General features: G+C 40.1%; 1 protein-coding gene across 2 annotated transcripts in view; it reads left to right on the plus strand.

The window, feature by feature from the left end:
- The window catches only part of ADGRD1 (adhesion G protein-coupled receptor D1), a 170,326-nt gene that overhangs the window by 117,088 nt on the left and 35,133 nt on the right, over positions 1–18,105 (plus strand). For both annotated transcript variants that reach the window (XM_054219356.1, XM_054219357.1), the window contains 4 exons: positions 1,765–1,876; positions 8,270–8,423; positions 15,432–15,498; positions 16,514–16,580. In XM_054219356.1, the coding sequence (XP_054075331.1) occupies positions 1,765–1,876; positions 8,270–8,423; positions 15,432–15,498; positions 16,514–16,580 (400 nt within the window). The remainder of the gene's footprint in view (positions 1–1,764; positions 1,877–8,269; positions 8,424–15,431; positions 15,499–16,513; positions 16,581–18,105) is intronic.

Raw genomic sequence — 18,105 nt, forward strand, 5'->3', positions numbered from 1 at the left:
GACATCCTGTTAGGAGACCAGTTTCTAGGAAAAAGGACTTGCTGAAACCCAGCAAACTGATTGCAATGTCTGTTTGTTCCAAACCCCATATTATTTCCAAGTCTCAAGATCTGTGTTGGTCATACTTGGATTAAGTGCGTAACGCATGGCAAAGTCTAGTCTAAATAAGTCCAACATCTGCCTATCTGGCATTGCACTGTTGGCATGTTTAGGCTAAGGGGAATGATCTGCTCCACTTTTGTCTGAATGCAAAACTGGATGTTACAGTGTTTAGAAAAGAAAAAGGAGCAAAAGGAGCTGGTATTGCTACAGCGGGGCTGAAAACTCCTCAAGGAACTGGAGGCAAACAGAAGACTTCTAAAGAGAGCTTGGACCCAGCTGACTGTCACACGGTTAAGCACCCCACCTACATACAGGATCATTCAAACTGCCAATTAAAAATAATTTTATTAGGTTTTCACTGGAGAGCCAGGCCTCATTAAACAACTGAAGTGAAATTTTGCAATGTAGTGTTAGATGACCATGAGGTAAGTGGAGAGGAATCTGGCAAGTTCTTTGATACTCCACGTACTGGCAACAACGGCCGCTTCCCAGGAGGGCAGTCCTGATTGCCTTCTGGGTAACGATGTTCCAGTTTGCGACTACATGAAGTTCCTTATTAGAAAGTCGTTGGCACCAGGCAGCGCAACCCGTCTCTTCGAATTACTTTTAGGACATCGATACTTCTTGTCATCTTCCGCTTTGCTCCCTTCTAATGGAGCCCTGGCTACAACAGTGCTGGAGGAGCAGGGCTGACAACAAGCTGTCGTCTGCATTGCCCAGCCCGTGTCACCCTGCTGCAGGGGACACGCACGATGTGTCACCAAAAGTCATCACCATCCAGTGTGATAAACAAAAAGATGGGAGTGTGTCCTGTTGTGTGGCGGAAGCACTGCCATTCTCATAGCCAAACAGTCCAGGTCTCCTGAAACGATTAAAGCTGACCGTAGGGGCTGGCAGGCAGCATGGATTGAAATAGAAATCCTGTTATCATTAGTACTGTTCTTTTTTTTTAAAGAGAAGAATACAATTATGCGAAAGGCCTGAAATGTTCAGATAAATGTTTTTGTTTTCTACTTCCTATTTCTGGATGCGGACAGAAACACGAGGTCAGAAGACTCCCAGGAAAGCATGTTCTTGTCAGATTTCCAGATGGTTTTTGCGAAGCCAAGAGAGATATGTTCAAATGATGTTGTAATCAAGGTCAGGTCTCTGTCAAGATAGGCACTGCCCATCCATATAAATAGCTATAGTTCCTGTGCTCAAAAGCTGATAATAATAAAAAATTCCTAACCAATGTCTATTCATGTTCCCTCAATTCTAATGCAGGCAAATACCAACAAAATAAAACCAGAAACTTTGTGGCACAGTGTGAGCTAGATGGTGCAAGGTGCAGTATGCTTTCTGTGAGGTGCAGATCTGACTGCCTTGACAGCGCAGCACCATTCAGGATCAGGCCCTTTGTTAATATTCTATCACAAGTCATCAGCAGAGCTAGTTAATGTGCAAATCAGTCTTTCTGCTACCTTCAGGACGGCAGCAGAATACAAAAGAAACCAGTAAGGTACCTCTCCGTCCTGGTGGAAGGAGTGCTCAAAAGATATCATGATAACCCCATCAAAATGAATGACCAAAAGCCAATCAAAATGCTTGCTGATAAATTATATATACGTTCATGCTTCTTGGAACGCTGTTTTATTCATGTGTCTTTCTATCTTCTGCCAGGTCTGTCAGCACCATCCGCAACCAGCGCTATCATATCCATGCCAATCTGTCCTTTGCTGTCTTGGTGGCTCAGATCCTGCTTGTCACCAGCTTTCAGTTCAGCCCTGGGACGGTAAGCACTAAAAAGAGTGATTGTGGTTTTTGCGAGGCACCTCCATGGAATGAATGCCACATGCAAGGGTCTTGACTGTGAGATCTCCTATTTTTACCATGCCTTAGCCAAAAATTACTTCCTACGACACTGCATAAAGCCTTTGGTGCATTCAAATAGTGTTATCATAGTATCCGGCCGTGTCTGGACGTTTGCAAAACTGAGAGAGGTATGCACCCATCAAATGGGAAAAATCGCCCTGCTACTGGAGTACATTTGTGTGTCCAAATGGCATGGCTGCCTTGGGCCTGACGTGGCTAATGCTTTCTCTCATCCATTCTCTGTATTGGAAACGGTAGGAATTCTCTATTGGAGAAAATGGTATGAATTTTGTATTTAGGTAAGGTATTTGTATTTCTGTTAGGGTTTTGGGTTGGGTCTTTTTTTGGAGGGGGGTGGTGGTTTTTTTTAATTGTTTGTTCTCTGCTATAGTACAGTTTGCCTTTTTTTTCCCGCATTAAAAAGTAATTTTATACTTCTTGGAAGGTAATGAGCTTCCTGATGGAGCTGTGGCAATTTCTTCTGCTTTCTTGGAGGGCAGAACAGGTGGTCTTTGGTTTTTGCTCATAAAGTTTTATTTGTGTGGTAGAATACACTGTTTTTCTGAACAGCAGATTTATTGATCATGATCTCTATTCTGGAAACTTAGATGATTTTTAAGTGTCATTCATGTTTATTTGACCTGAGTAATAATCAATGAGAAAGATATAGCAAGTATTCCTTATTAGCCAGAGGTGGCAGAAAGCATTACCTCCGAGTATTGCGGTGTAACAATTTAATCCAAGATCCTCAGTACAGTAAAACATGTATATACTTCTCTGGGCACCTAAGGCAAACACTTAAGTAAATGACAAACCTCTTCATATCGCTTATGTGGTACTTAAGCTCTATGCAGGCATAGGCTTTTTCTGCCTGATCACATAGATCGGACCTTGAAATTACAGTTTGATTTTATGGATCTGCTACTGGAGTTGGGAATTCCTTATGCAGACTACCAGGATCTAAACCATTAAAACTGGCATCTAAAATGTCCGGGATACATTAAGATGAACATGCCAAGTTAACAGTATCACATACCAGTAAAACCAATTTGTTTCCACTGTTGTGTTTAAAAAATGCCATTTAAAGTAACATAAGGTCTGTTGATGGAAAGTCCCACCTGCAAAAAGCAGAAACAAAACCTGATTTTATGACAGTCTTCCAATGTGCTCTGGTTTTGTAATGGTCAAAACTTGGCTACCTTGGTGTCCAGCTGTTGCTCCATATTACTTTTGACGAGCAGTGAACAGTTTCTATTAATCTTTTTATTCTCAGTACAAGTAAATATGAGGTTTGCACACTCTTTATTTGGCCAATGCAACAGCTACTTAAATTTATATTCAGCTCAAATGAGATCCCTTGGACTTCTGTTAAATTTATAAATAAAAATAATGTCTGGTTTTACATAGGCTATTATTACCTGAGGATGCGAAGGCACTTCGTAAAACTAAGTTCATACTCTCTTGCCATTTAACATTCAGGTAGGTCCTGAAGGAGTAAAATAATGTGCAAGGGAGAAAATGTAGGGAATGGTGTAGAAGGGAAATGCAATGGAGACGGTGGAGAGCAGCAAAAGACATAACTTGAAACTGAAGACAATGGAAACCAGGCATTAAAATAATCCTCTCTGAGTGAGTATAGAGCTAAAACACTGCTGAAAGGACATAGGCTTCAGGGCAATAAAAGGTTCACTCAGCGTAACAGGGTGTCTTATTCTCACAGTTTTTCCTTTTTCATCCATTCCAGATTTTCAGACAATGCAACTGAGTCACTTCAGAGAACACGTAAAAGCCTCTTTACACCTTATCAAGGCCAGCATCACCTCCAGTCTTTTAAAAAAATATGAAATCCTAGTTGTATTTCCTGGTTTTAGTTGGATGTAGGTAGAGCCTGTGTTCTCCAGAGACCTGTCCCAGTGTCCACCCACCTTTGCAATGTGCTTTGTCCACACACAGACGTCTTGCTTGTTTAGTTAAGCAGATGTAGCTGAGCTGCTGAAACACTCATATAGATTTAAATTGCTGTTTAATAGGTGTATATTTTCATGTCTCTTAAACCTGTTCAAAACTTACTTTAGCTAAATTGAAACAATAGCACACAGAAAGCAAGACCTGTTTTACACCACAGGCTTTCTGGAGTGAAACACTTTCACATTTCAGCCCTCTCTCCTCTGTAACAGCAGTAATTATAGGGCACAATACTGTAAAGATCTTAAAGTTGAAAAGCATGATGTACATACCATCTGCTACACTTTTATTTTTATTGTTTGAACCTCTTGGGATCAGGGGTGTTGTGATTCATCTTTTTATTAGTCTCATGTCCTTACCTTCTGCATGCTCTGCTCTCACTAGCTTTGACGTCAGTTTTAATACCTTTAATTGCTGCTTTAATTGAACTGCTAAATGGTAGTTTACAAAAAGAGGGAGGCAGTATTTACACTAGAAGATGTAAATTTCTTAATCTTCTGCTTCTGCCAGAAATGGGTGTATCCAGTGCTTAACAGTTTGTAAGTGCCCTTGCTGGAGAGGACAAGTGGTACCAGTTTGCTCGAGGAAATACAGTGCGATGGGGAACGGCACCGTAGAAACATCACCTTCTTGCACGACTGCCTTTAGGCTCCATCCTCTTCCCACTCCGTCTCTAGGGATATTTCGTTTTTGATTCCAGATACGGTACACAGTATTTCCCTGATAATTTCAGATGTATTATTTAATCACTTAAAATTTATACTACAGCCATTTCCCTTTTGTAGAGTAAGAGTATTTTTAATCGCAAAACTATTTCCATGAATAGGACTTTGATCTTCTAATACATCCAAGAACATATTTTAATTATTTATATTTTTAAAAGCTGGTCCTTGATACCTAACATCACTAGTGCTAAAACAGTAGCCCTAAATGATCGTGGCATATTCCAGAAGGCAATTATTCCTGAAACCAGGATATCTTTCCTCTAGAGAAAGAAAATATCTTTGCACACAGCATTTTCTTCCTATACTGCCAAGTCCCGAAGATACCTTTGCTTTCTGCATGCTGGTCTAATGACTTCCCTTAGACTTTCAGCAATAGATACATTTGTTTTTTCAGAGAGGTTTGCTCTTAGTTACTCTCTGCTGTAGACTAGAGAGCACCATTGTTCTTAACAGAATCCCAAACAGCAGTGTCGGTTTAAAAATAATGAACATCAACATTTCTTTAGGCTACTAAAGCCTTCCAAAGACCTGAGCATGTTTGTGGGAGAAAACTAAATATTAATTAGACATACGAAAATGAAAATTGAAGTACAGTGGTTTTTTTCCCGTACAGCTGGAAAATTTAATGTGTCTATTTGCAGTTACTCAGTGTATTGAGCCGGTTCTCACTCAGTACTCGTGTATGGCATTGCTTGAAACACTTCCAAATAGAGAGATGGTACCAGCTACTTTTGTTTATGATATATGTACCTGCAGAAACTCAAGACTGTGTATCAAAGCAGCGTATAGATTGCAGGGAAAGACATTTTCAGAGGGTTCTACATTATGTGGTAAGATTGCCACTTGAAAACACTATTACAAGTTGAATTTAGAAAATGTATGCAAATTTATGATCTGTTTTAAGACTGTCCTCAGTTAACAAATGGCTCTTATTTTCTGAGAGTCTGCTTTACTTTCTCGATCACTATAACACGATAGGCCTTGCTACTGGCTGGACTGATTTTTCTGTTTCCACAGACTCACAATTAGTCAGCTGTAGGAGTAACAGTAATGAGACCTGTCTTGTTACAGGTATTCTACGGAAAGTCGTGTGCATCACGTGATACAGCAAGGGAAGCCTGCTTGTTTTTAACATGTAAAGTCAGCTTTTCAATGCCTATTTCAGGAAGGCAATTCTGTCATTTAAGAGTATCTTCAAAGTAATAATTAAGTCAGAAATGCAGAATGAATAGCAACTTTGCTATGCATTTTATGTAAAAATCTGCAACTCGGTATTGTACAAAATTCTGTACAGACCAGCCTCCTGCTACTTCACTATGTCTCATTTTTCTGTTGTTTTGTGATTCATATTGTTTGGCTACTCAAAAATTGGAAAGTATCCGTTTGACAGAACTAGCTTGTAAGTCAGCTTTATGTTGCGTTTATATTTTTGTGGACTAATCTGGTGGAAATCAAAAGGCATAAAAATGGATTTCATAGCCTTACGATAAAATTAACTGGAAGGGTTTTTACAGTTTTTGTCAATAAGCAAATCTGGTTTAGTGATATGTCACCAAACATTGCGAAATACTAAAACACTTACAGATCTCACTTACTTGATTTAAAACTAAAGTTATTGCTCTTTAATACATCTAGTCATGGTGAATTTGCATTAGAATGTCCTTGCACTAGCACAGAACTGGGTGAGTACGAGTGAGAAGGTACAGGAAAGCTTCAATTTTCATTATACTATCCAGTCCCAACATTTTAATTTTCATTAGTGTACAAAATCCCGAACCATCAACAAAAAGAGCAAAATGCCAGCACAGGGCCACTAAGCTAATGCAACAAAGGGAACTAATGATTACCATCTGCAGACCACTGCGGCAGCAAACTGGTTCCTACTGGTGATGCTTCCTCAGCACACAGGCTCCACCTGCCCGGACACCTTACTGTGACTCGGCAGGCGAGGAAGGGAAACTTGAAGAAGAAAAAAACCAGATCTTCTCATTTACATGGACTGCATGCAAGCAACCCCTCTGAAATTCTGTAGGTGTCACAGAAGGGATGCTTCAACTACGGAGCAGAATGACCATCATCAGTATGCTACAAGATGCAAAGCAGAGATATAGCTGGGACTCGGTCCAAGACCGTGTTTAAAATGTGCCTTAGCTGAAAGCAAACCAAACAAGGTTATCTTGTGGTAAGATCATTGGCAGCCACATCTGTTCAATTACTGTGTGATGAGCGAAACCACTTGTGGTGAGACATCCTCGAAAAGCAATTAGTGGTGAAAGGAGAATGTGCTGTGTGAATACGTGAGGAGTGGGGAAGAAGAAAGGATTATGTTTTCTTGTTTTCATAAGGTAGGCTAACAGGAGACTTAGAGAAAAATGTAAAGACCTTTTTGAGGAGCAATTTAAGGAAAAGCCAGGTCTTAAACCCAGTCTGCATTTCCTGTAGCCCACAGTGGGCCATAAGCACCGAGGCAGGTGTAGACAGGACTCAAGAGGGTGTTTTCACTTCTTGCTGCATTGCCTTAGTCATGACATTCCTCTCTTTTGGGGCAGCATTTGTTTCACTTCAAAACATGTTATAGTTTAAATTGAAACAGATAGTCCAGTTTACAGCAGGTGGGCTCACTTTCTAGGTGGTATTTTTCTGTTGCTTTGAATTTCGTATTAGCTCCTATTTCCAGAATCTTGATAGCACGCAGTGAATAAAGGCCTATCAAGGAGTATTCATGTTGTCTGTAAACACCCTACAGAGAAGACTTTTGGTTCTTTGCCTTAATCTCTACACGTGTTCTTGTCAAATATGACTTCATATACAGCTGTTACGTCAGACTATGGGCAATTGAGAATTCAAACAGGCTGGCAAACTAGTTGCCCACCGTAGAGCATTAGGACTCAAGAGCCAATGATAGCTTGCTATAATTTTTTGCAGTGTCTATATTAGTACTGCTGATGGAGGAGCATGTGAGACTTTTACAGGATTTCTAATCAGGACAGACAGACACTGGAATACAATGTGGTTTAATTTGTGCATTGCCCTACTTTTGATATGAAGAGCAGCAAAGTAGAAAAGCCACATGGCGGAGTGTAAATCAAGAGCAGGTTTCACATTGCACCTTATTTTAAAATTTCCATGTTTCACTCGAGCTTAACTGATCCACTGACTTTCTACCAGTTCATCATAGAAAATGAGGCATGAACTATGCTGGTTTTTCTACCGTCATGGAGCAGGGAGTACGGGACAATGCCTGTACCCCCACTTCTTTGACTCTCCTGTATTTCCTACAGGCTCAGCAACAGGATGTCAACCCTTCAGTTTTGAATTCTTAAATGTTTTGTAGACTTTAGTAGGAGTATTGTTCCTACTATTATAAAGAAATAATCACTTTGGATTTCCACATCATGTTTGGGAATATTTTTTTTATTAAAAGGTAAGAGGATTTGTTACTTTGAAGATACCTGAAAATGCTGTTGAAAAATTAAATTCTCTAATGCTTTGCTTTTAAGACTAATTTACTCCAGCAATTTAGCATTTAGCGTGTAAATGTATTCAGAAATAAAAAAGAAATTGGAAAACCAATATGACTGCATCACGAAGAAGTAATGTATTAATTTTTGTTCTTAATTTAGGTGCCTTGCAAGATCTTGGCTATTCTACTTCATTTTTTCTTCCTGAGTGCTTTTGCATGGATGCTGGTGGAAGGATTTCATCTTTACAGTATGGTGATCAAAGTATTTGGGTCAGAAGAGAGCAAGCACTTATTTTATTATGGAATTGGATGGGGTAAGCATTTAGTAGCTGCTTGCTTTAAGTCTCCTCACTGTAGGACAAGATTATATTCAGAAGCATATGTAAAATTGTCATCTTATGATCATAGTTTGCCTTACTGAGAGTAGGTCTGTTGGATAAGAAAATGCATAATTTTTCTGACTGTAATCATACTTTAAAATGTATAGTCCATTAAATTTAATTCCACTGCAGTGAATTCCATGACCTCACTAGGCCAGATCAGATCCTTAATTACCAAATCAATAGCAGGAGTGTCGGAGGGAGGTGTCACTGCACAGGTATGTTCTTTTTTTGGTTCTAACTCACAACACTGGATTATTCTATCCGTATTCTGCAATCCATACATAAAAAATTTGGCACAGTAGTACAGGAGTATCACAAGACTTCATTAGTTGATGTTTTGTGCCTTGAAATCTTTAGATGCAAAAGGTTGCACAAAACCTCAATATTAAGAATAGAAAAGTAGTCCCATGACATGTTAATCTCACAGATAACAATTCACAGGTTTTTAAAGGCACTAACGAATGCATAATCTGTGTGCCTATTGAGGAATCGAAACCGAATATTTTGTTCCAGACCCTTCACAGCAGATGAAAACTACCTTGCTTTCTGTGTCCTGGAAGTACCGCAACGATGCTTGACAAACCTCCACATTTAGAAACCTCATCCATTGAGTCAAAAGAAGAGATGTAAAAAGATAGCAAAGGAATACCTATGTAATTCCAGACTAATTTCAAAATATGTTAAAACATGCATTATCTTTCCCCCCACAAATTCATTTGGAAGGTGAATGAAAACCAATTATAACAATAATACAGACCGTCTGCAGTCATAATTGGAATATTCGATACCTATTGCACCACATAGCTGGGTGATAGTAATGCTGTTCACTTATATATATGTATTTCAACAGCCGCCTACTTGTCCTTTTTTATTTTACGGCCTTTTTATTCTGTACATCATTTCTTACTCGTTTTGAATTCTCCTTAGCAGTTCTGTCTAAAGGCCATCTGATACAGTCCTCTGGTGAACACGATATCTGCTACATTGAGGGGACGAACTGCAGTTCGGTTATATTTTTTCTTTGCCCTCATTTTTTCTCTGTGACAGGTTTAAAAGTAACACATACATGTGTCCTTATCCTGCATGTTTAAAATATTTTTTTTCTCTTAAGGGAGGGCCTGCATGCCAACACTATGAACCTTAAAGCTTCAGTTTCTGAAGATGTTTGAAAGCTGTGTAGAAGATTTACAGACACACACACACGCAGACCCCCCCACCCCACCAAGAACCACTACTCAAAACAGGCTCATAACTCAAGTGGAGTAATTAATCTTTTTCCACATAGTCCCAAAAGTAAGGGAACCTAGACAGGCTGAGAGTTGAAGACATGGAAGATTTATAGATTCTTCCAGATTCAGTGCTAAATGTAGAGAAACCTGCTGATGTTGGAGAGGTTTCTTGTGTATTTATTTAATCCGGAGCTCATGGAATACAAATCCAAGCGCATCAAACCAAAGAAAATGTTCTCATAAACCCCTGAGAACTTTCTCCTTCAGAAATATTATGTAAAAAGCCACAACAGTTAATAAAATAATTAAGAACTGGCTTTTAATTCACTGGGGTATTTGCTAGCAGATGTGTTGATTAACTCAATTTACAATCAATCATTAATTAACTTATGAAAACAAATTAATGATTTATATGTGCCGCAATGCACCTTTACCCTTTTTTTCTGGCATTTTGAGTAAGGTTTATTTATTGTAAAATGGCAGTGATCTCCAAAGTGATTTAGAAGACACAAGGATAAACATGGCACGTGACTGTGATATGACTAGTACTAAATGTTGCATTCTGCCTCATTTTGTTGCAATATGATTGCTATCACTCAATTAGTAGTAATTAGCACAATGAGTACATAACCTATTGGTACATAACCTGATGGGATGTTAAATGTGGTCACTAAAAAGTCTCTTCAGTGGTATTTTGAGCTTTGGAGGATAATCCTTCAGGCCCAAGAGTAGGCATTTATCATCAAAATAGATGTATATAGCAAAATACAGGAGGCACCAGCATTAGAAGTTTCTATATCAGTTCTTCTAGCAATGTTCCTCTTGTCAAGAATTGTGTAAGAAACCCAGTGGCAAGCTCTGTTTCTTCAATGCCGCAAAGTGCTGTTGGAGATAGATAGTGGAAGACATTATTCATATAACAGTAACACATTTCTCTGTGTAAACCTTTCAAAAACCCTTTTTTGACAAATAGTTTGATTTTGGAAACCACATTACAATTATTATTCCTACAATGAGATGGAAAAAAAATATATTCTGAAATCCAGTAAATCTCCCAAGTTGCTGGGAAAGTAATTCGTACTTCTTTATTTTTTCTGTATAGCTCAAAGTATTTACATTTGAATTAAATGTTGCATATCCTTAATCATATCTGACATCACGTCATTGCTGCAAATGTGTCTAAACATCCCTGAAGCAATTTAACTATGCAACTGCATTCCAAATTGTTTATCTCTCGATAAGGATCAGGGCAACCTTCATTCAGTCAACAGCGTCGCAACTCACTGCCTGGTGTGTAACTCTAATGCTCATTCAGCTGGTAATAGATGTTGCTGAAGAATGATGTTTTTGAAGAGAAAATCCACATCGCAGTGTTCACTACTTAAATGCTTAAAAGGACACCCGGCTCTGTCAGTTCCCAGCTTTCTCTTTTGTTGGCATATTGGCACTGAATATGAATAGAAATATTTAATTAGAGATCGAGCATCAGTACTGCCTTCAGCAGCAGTGTCTGCTCGTGTCCTACAGGGTAGCGTTTGGGTTGTTCCTTCATGAACTTGATGAAAGTACACCAGAGAGAAGTTATATATATTCTATAAAATTCCCACATCTAAACAGAAGTCTTGCAAGTCTGGGGAAAAAGGCTAAAAAGGTTTTGTCCTGAAATTATTTTGATTGGCTCTTAAAATGAGGGTAAATTTGCATTGAATGCAACTGTCAAAAGGAAGTCGAGCATTCTTGTGCCATCCTGAGACCACAATACACACGTACTTTCCAGTATCTAATAAAAATGGCCATTTTTTTACACTTTTGCTTAGCTAACTATTATACTGGCCAAAGATGATTGAAAGAAGTGGAAGACAAGGATGTTTCATCTCATGTTTGTCAAAACAGATAATTCATTTCTTCATTCTTTGCTTTTAATTGAAGTGTGAATTCATTTGACTTTTGCAAACTCGTAGTTCCTGCAATAATGACAAACCTCAGCCCTGAATTTAAAAACCCAGACTCGTCATTCTCATTTAAGCAGAAATACTGGGCTAGGTACATGTGTAAAAGTTTGCAAAGTCTAAATTAATGACAAATCGAAACTTGAGGCAATGAGAGGAGACAGGGACAAGGAACTCTACACTATCCCTGGTCTCCTTACATCTACTGAGTTTTCTGAGAGATATTACTCCTGTAAAATGAATTCAACAGTAATCAGAGAGACAGGATACCAAATGTGCAGAGTTGATTGAAGCTCCTGTGTATTATCTTTAGTCCCAAGGGTGCTAAAATTACCTCAAAGACTGCAGTTGCCAGGAATTCAAAAGACGAGCAATTTGAGGGAGGTGATAATATCCTACCTTTGAAACCACCTTGGGATTGACTGGGGGAGGAAAAAAAATACTTTGTTGCCTTGGTGGTTCAGCATAACACACAGATTATTGCAGCAAAACTTTTCCCACCCACCTATTTGTAGGACGCTGATGATAGTTTGTGATACTGGAGATTTTGCTGTGGCACTTAGGCCTTAACACGTTTTCCTATTTCAGACAATTTCCTTTCCTTTATAGGCTGCCTTAGAATGAAGATTTTGTTCTAAGCTGTCAAAAGACCTAAATTTCTTTATTTGCTGTTGCTTGATGTAGTCCCAGACTTCTGCATAGATATGATGTAACATAACCGAAGAAAAAGAAAATATTAGAAAATTAACTTCTACTAAATAAATGGGAGAATGGACTTTTCCCCATCAAGAAAAGTAGACCTTTTCAGTGTCAGAAGGAAATATTTTCATTTGTGTCTAATGCTTCATCTTTCTCAATAGAATTGAGATTTTAGAATTAATGTCCTAAAATTGCTTCAAATTGTCTGCTGCAGAGTTTCTATAGCCTGTCTGGGGTTTTTTTGCTATGTATAGAAGACACAGAAGCTTTCAAAATACAGCACACAGATTTACAGGCATTTCCCATTTTATTTATCATTAGTGCCTCAGAAACATAAAGCAAGTGGATTAGATATGAAGTTTAATGCTGAAGAAGAGGGCCTAGCTGACATTCATTTTAGACTTCACCCTAGCGACTGTATTTGGGTTGAATTCAGGGAGAATTTTCTCTGAGCAAGGACTGTGTTATTGGGCTTCCTGTGCCAGGTATTACGAGTTTACGCCTGCTCTGCAGGCTGTATTTTGATGCCGAGTTTGGGAGGTAGCTTTAAATTAGCTGGCTTGGGGACCTGGAGAGGTTGAGCTGCAGCAGCACAGGGCTCCGTGTGGGTCGACTTACCCCATTTGAACGTGCTGCTCTATTGCTCTAGGGCTGCAGAGACACAGATGACACCAGCGCCACAGATCAGCAGCCGGAAAGGTGTGCTACATTTTCATCTGATACTGTGCTCTGGAAAGCATGGTCTACTGCATGATAAATTTGGCGATTTGGATTAGGGTTGGTGAGCATATTTGTAGCACCTGCTAACTGAGAAAACATTCAGATACAGTAAAAAACCATAACCGTAATTCTTTCATAGATGATAACCGGTGCCAGCACAACGTTAACGTTACCTGTTGTGGGTGGAGACTAAACTTCACAGCTCCTGTGTAATCATTACTGACAAAAGATTAAGCAAACACACTTACTTTTGTGTGTAATATATAATCCATACAAATTCTTCAGCCCAGATCAAATTTTGCAGTCCCCTTAGGCTAAATATATTTTTTTTCAACCTCTATAGAATTTATTGAATGGTTGTTTCTTAAAGGAAAAATACTCCAATTTCACTGTAACAAAACCTTGATTCTGCCTCCATTGCTATTATCCGTTTAATATCTTGTTAATTTGAATAAAAGGCAAACACTGCACTATAGGCTGTAGACCATTTTATTCTCACTGACTTAACAGCTCTTTTTATGCAGATGACTGCTCTATGTTTCATCTGCGTAAGTTTTATTATCTTCAAAAGGAACCCTGTATTTAATTTTCTTCTTCACTGCCATTTAAAATTGATAAAGAGTCATCCTAAATGCTTTGAATATCCAGCATTTGACTTGGAAAAAAAAGGCAGCTAAAAGTATAAAGGAGAGTTAGTTGGGCACAGGTATTTTTGCTTATGTGACAAAGTCCCTGCAGTGGGAAGACAGCCTACATCAGAAGACAAACTGTGCCAATAAACACCATTTACTCGGCAACCAAAGACGTGATTGGGAATGTGTAAACACACCTGCGGGACCTGCAGTCCAGGTATATCACGGCAGACCAGGTTTCAGCAGACAGGCTTATGTCTGTGCTTAACTGCTGTGTTGAATACAATTATTCTTGACTTTGCTCAAATATGTGTAGGATTTTCCTTTCTTAAATAGACAAATGAGATAGTAAACTAAAATCTTGCCTATACTTACGTCTTACACAAATATTGCATTTAAGGGGTTATTCCTGATTTGGACAAGCCTGGGAGAGGAGAATCAATTTCATGGGATATTAAACTCCACCCTGCAGAATGGATTTCAAAGTCTGTGACCTAAACAATGCCTGTAGACACTGCGACTGCCTCTGAACTACCAAGTATCTTTCTTACTTATAAATACAAGACGCTTCTAGCCACAATCACTAAAGAATGAAAACGCTTCTTCCAAAATTTATAGTTCTGCCAGTACAGGAAAACTTTACAGAATTTAGTGAGGATGATATTAGTAAGATTAAGCAGAAATTGCTTGTCAGAGAATTTTGTAAAAGCCCCATGCAGAAAACCTGAAGAATCCAAAAGAAAATTGAAACTTTAAGCTATCATGTCTAATACTCTGTCTGGGACCTGGTTATTAAATTCCATAAGATGATAAAGGCCCAAGCCTTCACATTTTATTAAATCATACAGGAATTAGCAGACAATCATTTAATATTTAAAAGGATGAAGCTTTGCTATATTCATAACTGTTGGCAAGAAAACCCTCGCTTCCTCTCCAGCTGCTGGCCTGGGGGGCTGTGCTGAAGTGGGACAGCAGGACGTCGGGGTGCTGGGGGGCCGGAGACACGCAGCCCCCTGGCAGCAGGACCGTAATCATCTGCCTTTGTGTAATTGCCGCGTGGTCCCGTAAAGTACTCCTCCGCCTCCCAGGATGCAGCACACTGGAACTGTCAAAACCCATCTGGAAACATAGTCTACTTTAAACGCAGAAATCTTGTAGAGCTATTACACATTTATGTCAGAGTAACTCCGGTGGTGCCTCAGAGTGGGATCTGAATTTGCTTCTGTGTGTTCGTAACTGCCTCTCGTGATGCTGCAGGTAACGACATGTCGCCACGTCTGTCCTCTCGCCTGCTAATCACGCACCCCTGAGAGAAACTCAGCTGTGTTTTCCAGGTTGTTTTGAATTCTTGAATAAGGTGCACTTACGTGGGGAAAACTGTTTAAAATCAGCCTGCTCTTGCTCCACAGGATATCACTGCTTGAATAGCAAGAGACAGAAATTACATAAACAAAAACCAGGATGAAAAAGGACTCTGGTTCTCAACGAAATTAGCACTAACTCAGTTTAACTGTTAAACTAGTGCTTTATTGAAAAGTCATTGAATAAAACATGTTGTATTACACAGCTGCAGGAGGATGTCGGGTTAGGCTTAACTCTAAAATTACTCTGAGCTGTTCTGTTGTCCATGTGAAATTCAGCTGAACTTGCAGAGTTTACTGAAGACATACTTTTGTTACTAATACTGCCGCCGGCTTTGCCTTTTTGCAGGCTGCCCACTGGTGATTTGTGTAATTTCTACAACATCGTCCCTAGACAGCTATGGAGAAAGCGGCAAGTGAGTATGAAACTGTCTTCACTCCGGGTGCAGTAAGGATGAAAAATCTGATGGGGAGAGAAACTCGTGGATCTGATAACAGGGCTGAAGTTCTGCAAGATCCTGCTGAGGGGTAGGGCAGATAACCTGAAAACGCTCAACTGTTGTGTAGGCATATTCTTAGACCCAGAAGCCTCAGGTTTGCTTTTCGCTGCTGAGATGATGCACAAAAAGCTCCCGAGATGTTTTGCCTGTTTTTGCCTTCTGCTGCGGAGGCGCAGGGCCTCCTGTGGTGAGCTCCCTGCCTACCCCACGCACAGAGCAAAGCGCGGGCTGAAACATTTCTAACAAGATGAGAATAATCTCTGATTAAGGACATTTAATCTTTTGAAGAAAACTACATCTGAATATCTAGAATGGGTATCATTGAAAATTTTGAAAACTAAGTCCCTTTCTAATTTGGAAAAAAGAAAAGCAAAGTTACCTGAGAAAACACTGTAGGATTCAATCCTACCACAATGCAAGCAAAAGATTTGGAGGAAGGGTTGTTTTCTGTGTGCGGTGAACTAGCTTGTATCGTCACGGCTGTAGGGGAGAGGTGTGAAGCTGACAGCGTGTCTCCCAGCCTCCTCACCCCCCGCCAGGCAGGGCAGGGACGGCTTCAATTTGTCTCTTGCTACAATGACAGTGCTCCCAGCCCCGAAATGACTGCCTGGGATACAGGATAGAAGAACAACAAATAGCAAATAAAACCTTTCCTTTCTTCCCATCTTTCCGCCCCTAATGCTATTTGAAGGCGTGCTGGGGCAGACAGCTGTCACTGGCGCTCTGCAAGATACAAATCAAAATGAGATCCTGCCTCAGATTCCCCACGTGCGAGGGGAAAAGAAGCTTCTTATTGATGCTCTATCAGATCCCTTGCTTTTAAAATTCATCAGTCTTTTTGCACTCTCTTCTAGTCTCTTTTTTAATTAAGAACATTACTAATTAAATGACCGTGTGCTTCATCTAAAATCATTCTGATTTTTCCCCGCAGCTGCTGGCTTGCACTAGAGAATGGAGCAATCTGGGCTTTTGTGGCCCCGGCGTTGTTTGTCATTCTGGTAGGTAAACCCATGGCTGCTGCTGTTTTCATATTGCCCGTCTGTGTCAGCCGTAGGGCGGAGCTGGCTGATGCCTGACATTGGGCCAGGCCTGTGAAACAACAGAGACAAAGGGTCCAGAATTCTTTTGTGCCTCCTCCGATATTTGTGTTTTACATGGGTGTGTATTAGTTTATGCATGTTAATTCTCACACCATTCATTTCACTCTTCCAAGACAAAAATACAACCTCAAATCCCGGGAGAGCACTCTCCTGAAACAGCCCTTTTGGGGCTGTTAATAACTGCATAGAATTGAGTAATCTTGTGAGTTTTAATTCTCAGAAAGATCCCCCAAAAGAACAAACTCTGTGGTTTGTGTTTCATATGCACCAGTAAAAGTTGAAAGGCTGATTCCACCCCACTGGTATTTGAAGGTTGTGCTTGCAGAGAGCTCACTGTTCCCGGTAAAGCTGAGTGCCCTCACTAAAGGTGACCATCGCAGTCAGCAGCTGGCAGGAATGGGTTAAAACAACAGCGTGAGCTGTCACCCTTTGGGTGAGCTCTGGGGAAGGTAACAAGCTGCACCTGCCTTCTCACAATGACAAGGAATTTGTGCTGTTCCTCTGGTTTTGGAATTCGACATCAGGTACGGCGGTTTGCTGATGGAGGCAGGGCTGTTAAGGGGAGTTTGCCGGGTTCAGGTGGCTGCTGCAGACACTGCTGCCAGCTGTAATGAGTGTCATCTTTCCAGGGGGAGTGCAGGTTCACGGCTCGGACGCTGCTACACAAATGCTCTGCAGCAGTTTAATTATGCTCACACATTAAATTACGGTGACTTGTAGTTTACTTACTCTGATTACTTAAGTACCCAGGGGTGTTTGCAGGGATTAAATGGGAGATTATTGTTTTCAACACTGTTTCCAATACTTTAATTGATCAGGTTATCTACAATTTTTGCTGCAGGTTATAATGTCAAAGTTACAGTATGAACATGGAATAGACTCACTGATTAGCGAAAACAGGTTGTCTTTAAAGCTTTACTTAGATTTTAAAGGCATGAGCCCAAATCTAGACCAGAGTCTGCCTGCTGTGGTCTTTAAGGAGGGTCAGGTAAAATAAGATCCTGACTGCTTGCATGGACGAGTACCAAAAGGAGCCACTGACTGTACCTTGTACTTCTCTAAGAAAACCAGGATTTCCATGGAACACACAAAGAAACTTCCCCAAATTTCATCACACACAAAACCCCCACAAATCCTGCTCACAAAGGAAGGAAGGAGAGCTACACGTACAGAACCGCCAGTGTTCAGCATTGCATATCTCTGTAACTATTTGGCAAGCAGAAGGTGGCTCCTTGGCTGACCTTTTCCATCACAGGCAATTTTACACTGCAGCTGAGTGGACATCCTACCATTTGCCTGGGACAGTGAAATCAGCACATCTTATAGGCAGCCCAGCCCAGTCCAGCATCTTCCACCCAAGACACAGCCTCTGAAAAACTAAGCTATATAAACATATATTAAGAAAACAATGACAACAGTTGCT

The sequence above is a fragment of the Rissa tridactyla genome, chromosome 13, assembly GCF_028500815.1.
Source record: "Rissa tridactyla isolate bRisTri1 chromosome 13, bRisTri1.patW.cur.20221130, whole genome shotgun sequence".
Taxonomy (NCBI): Eukaryota; Metazoa; Chordata; class Aves; order Charadriiformes; family Laridae; genus Rissa; species Rissa tridactyla.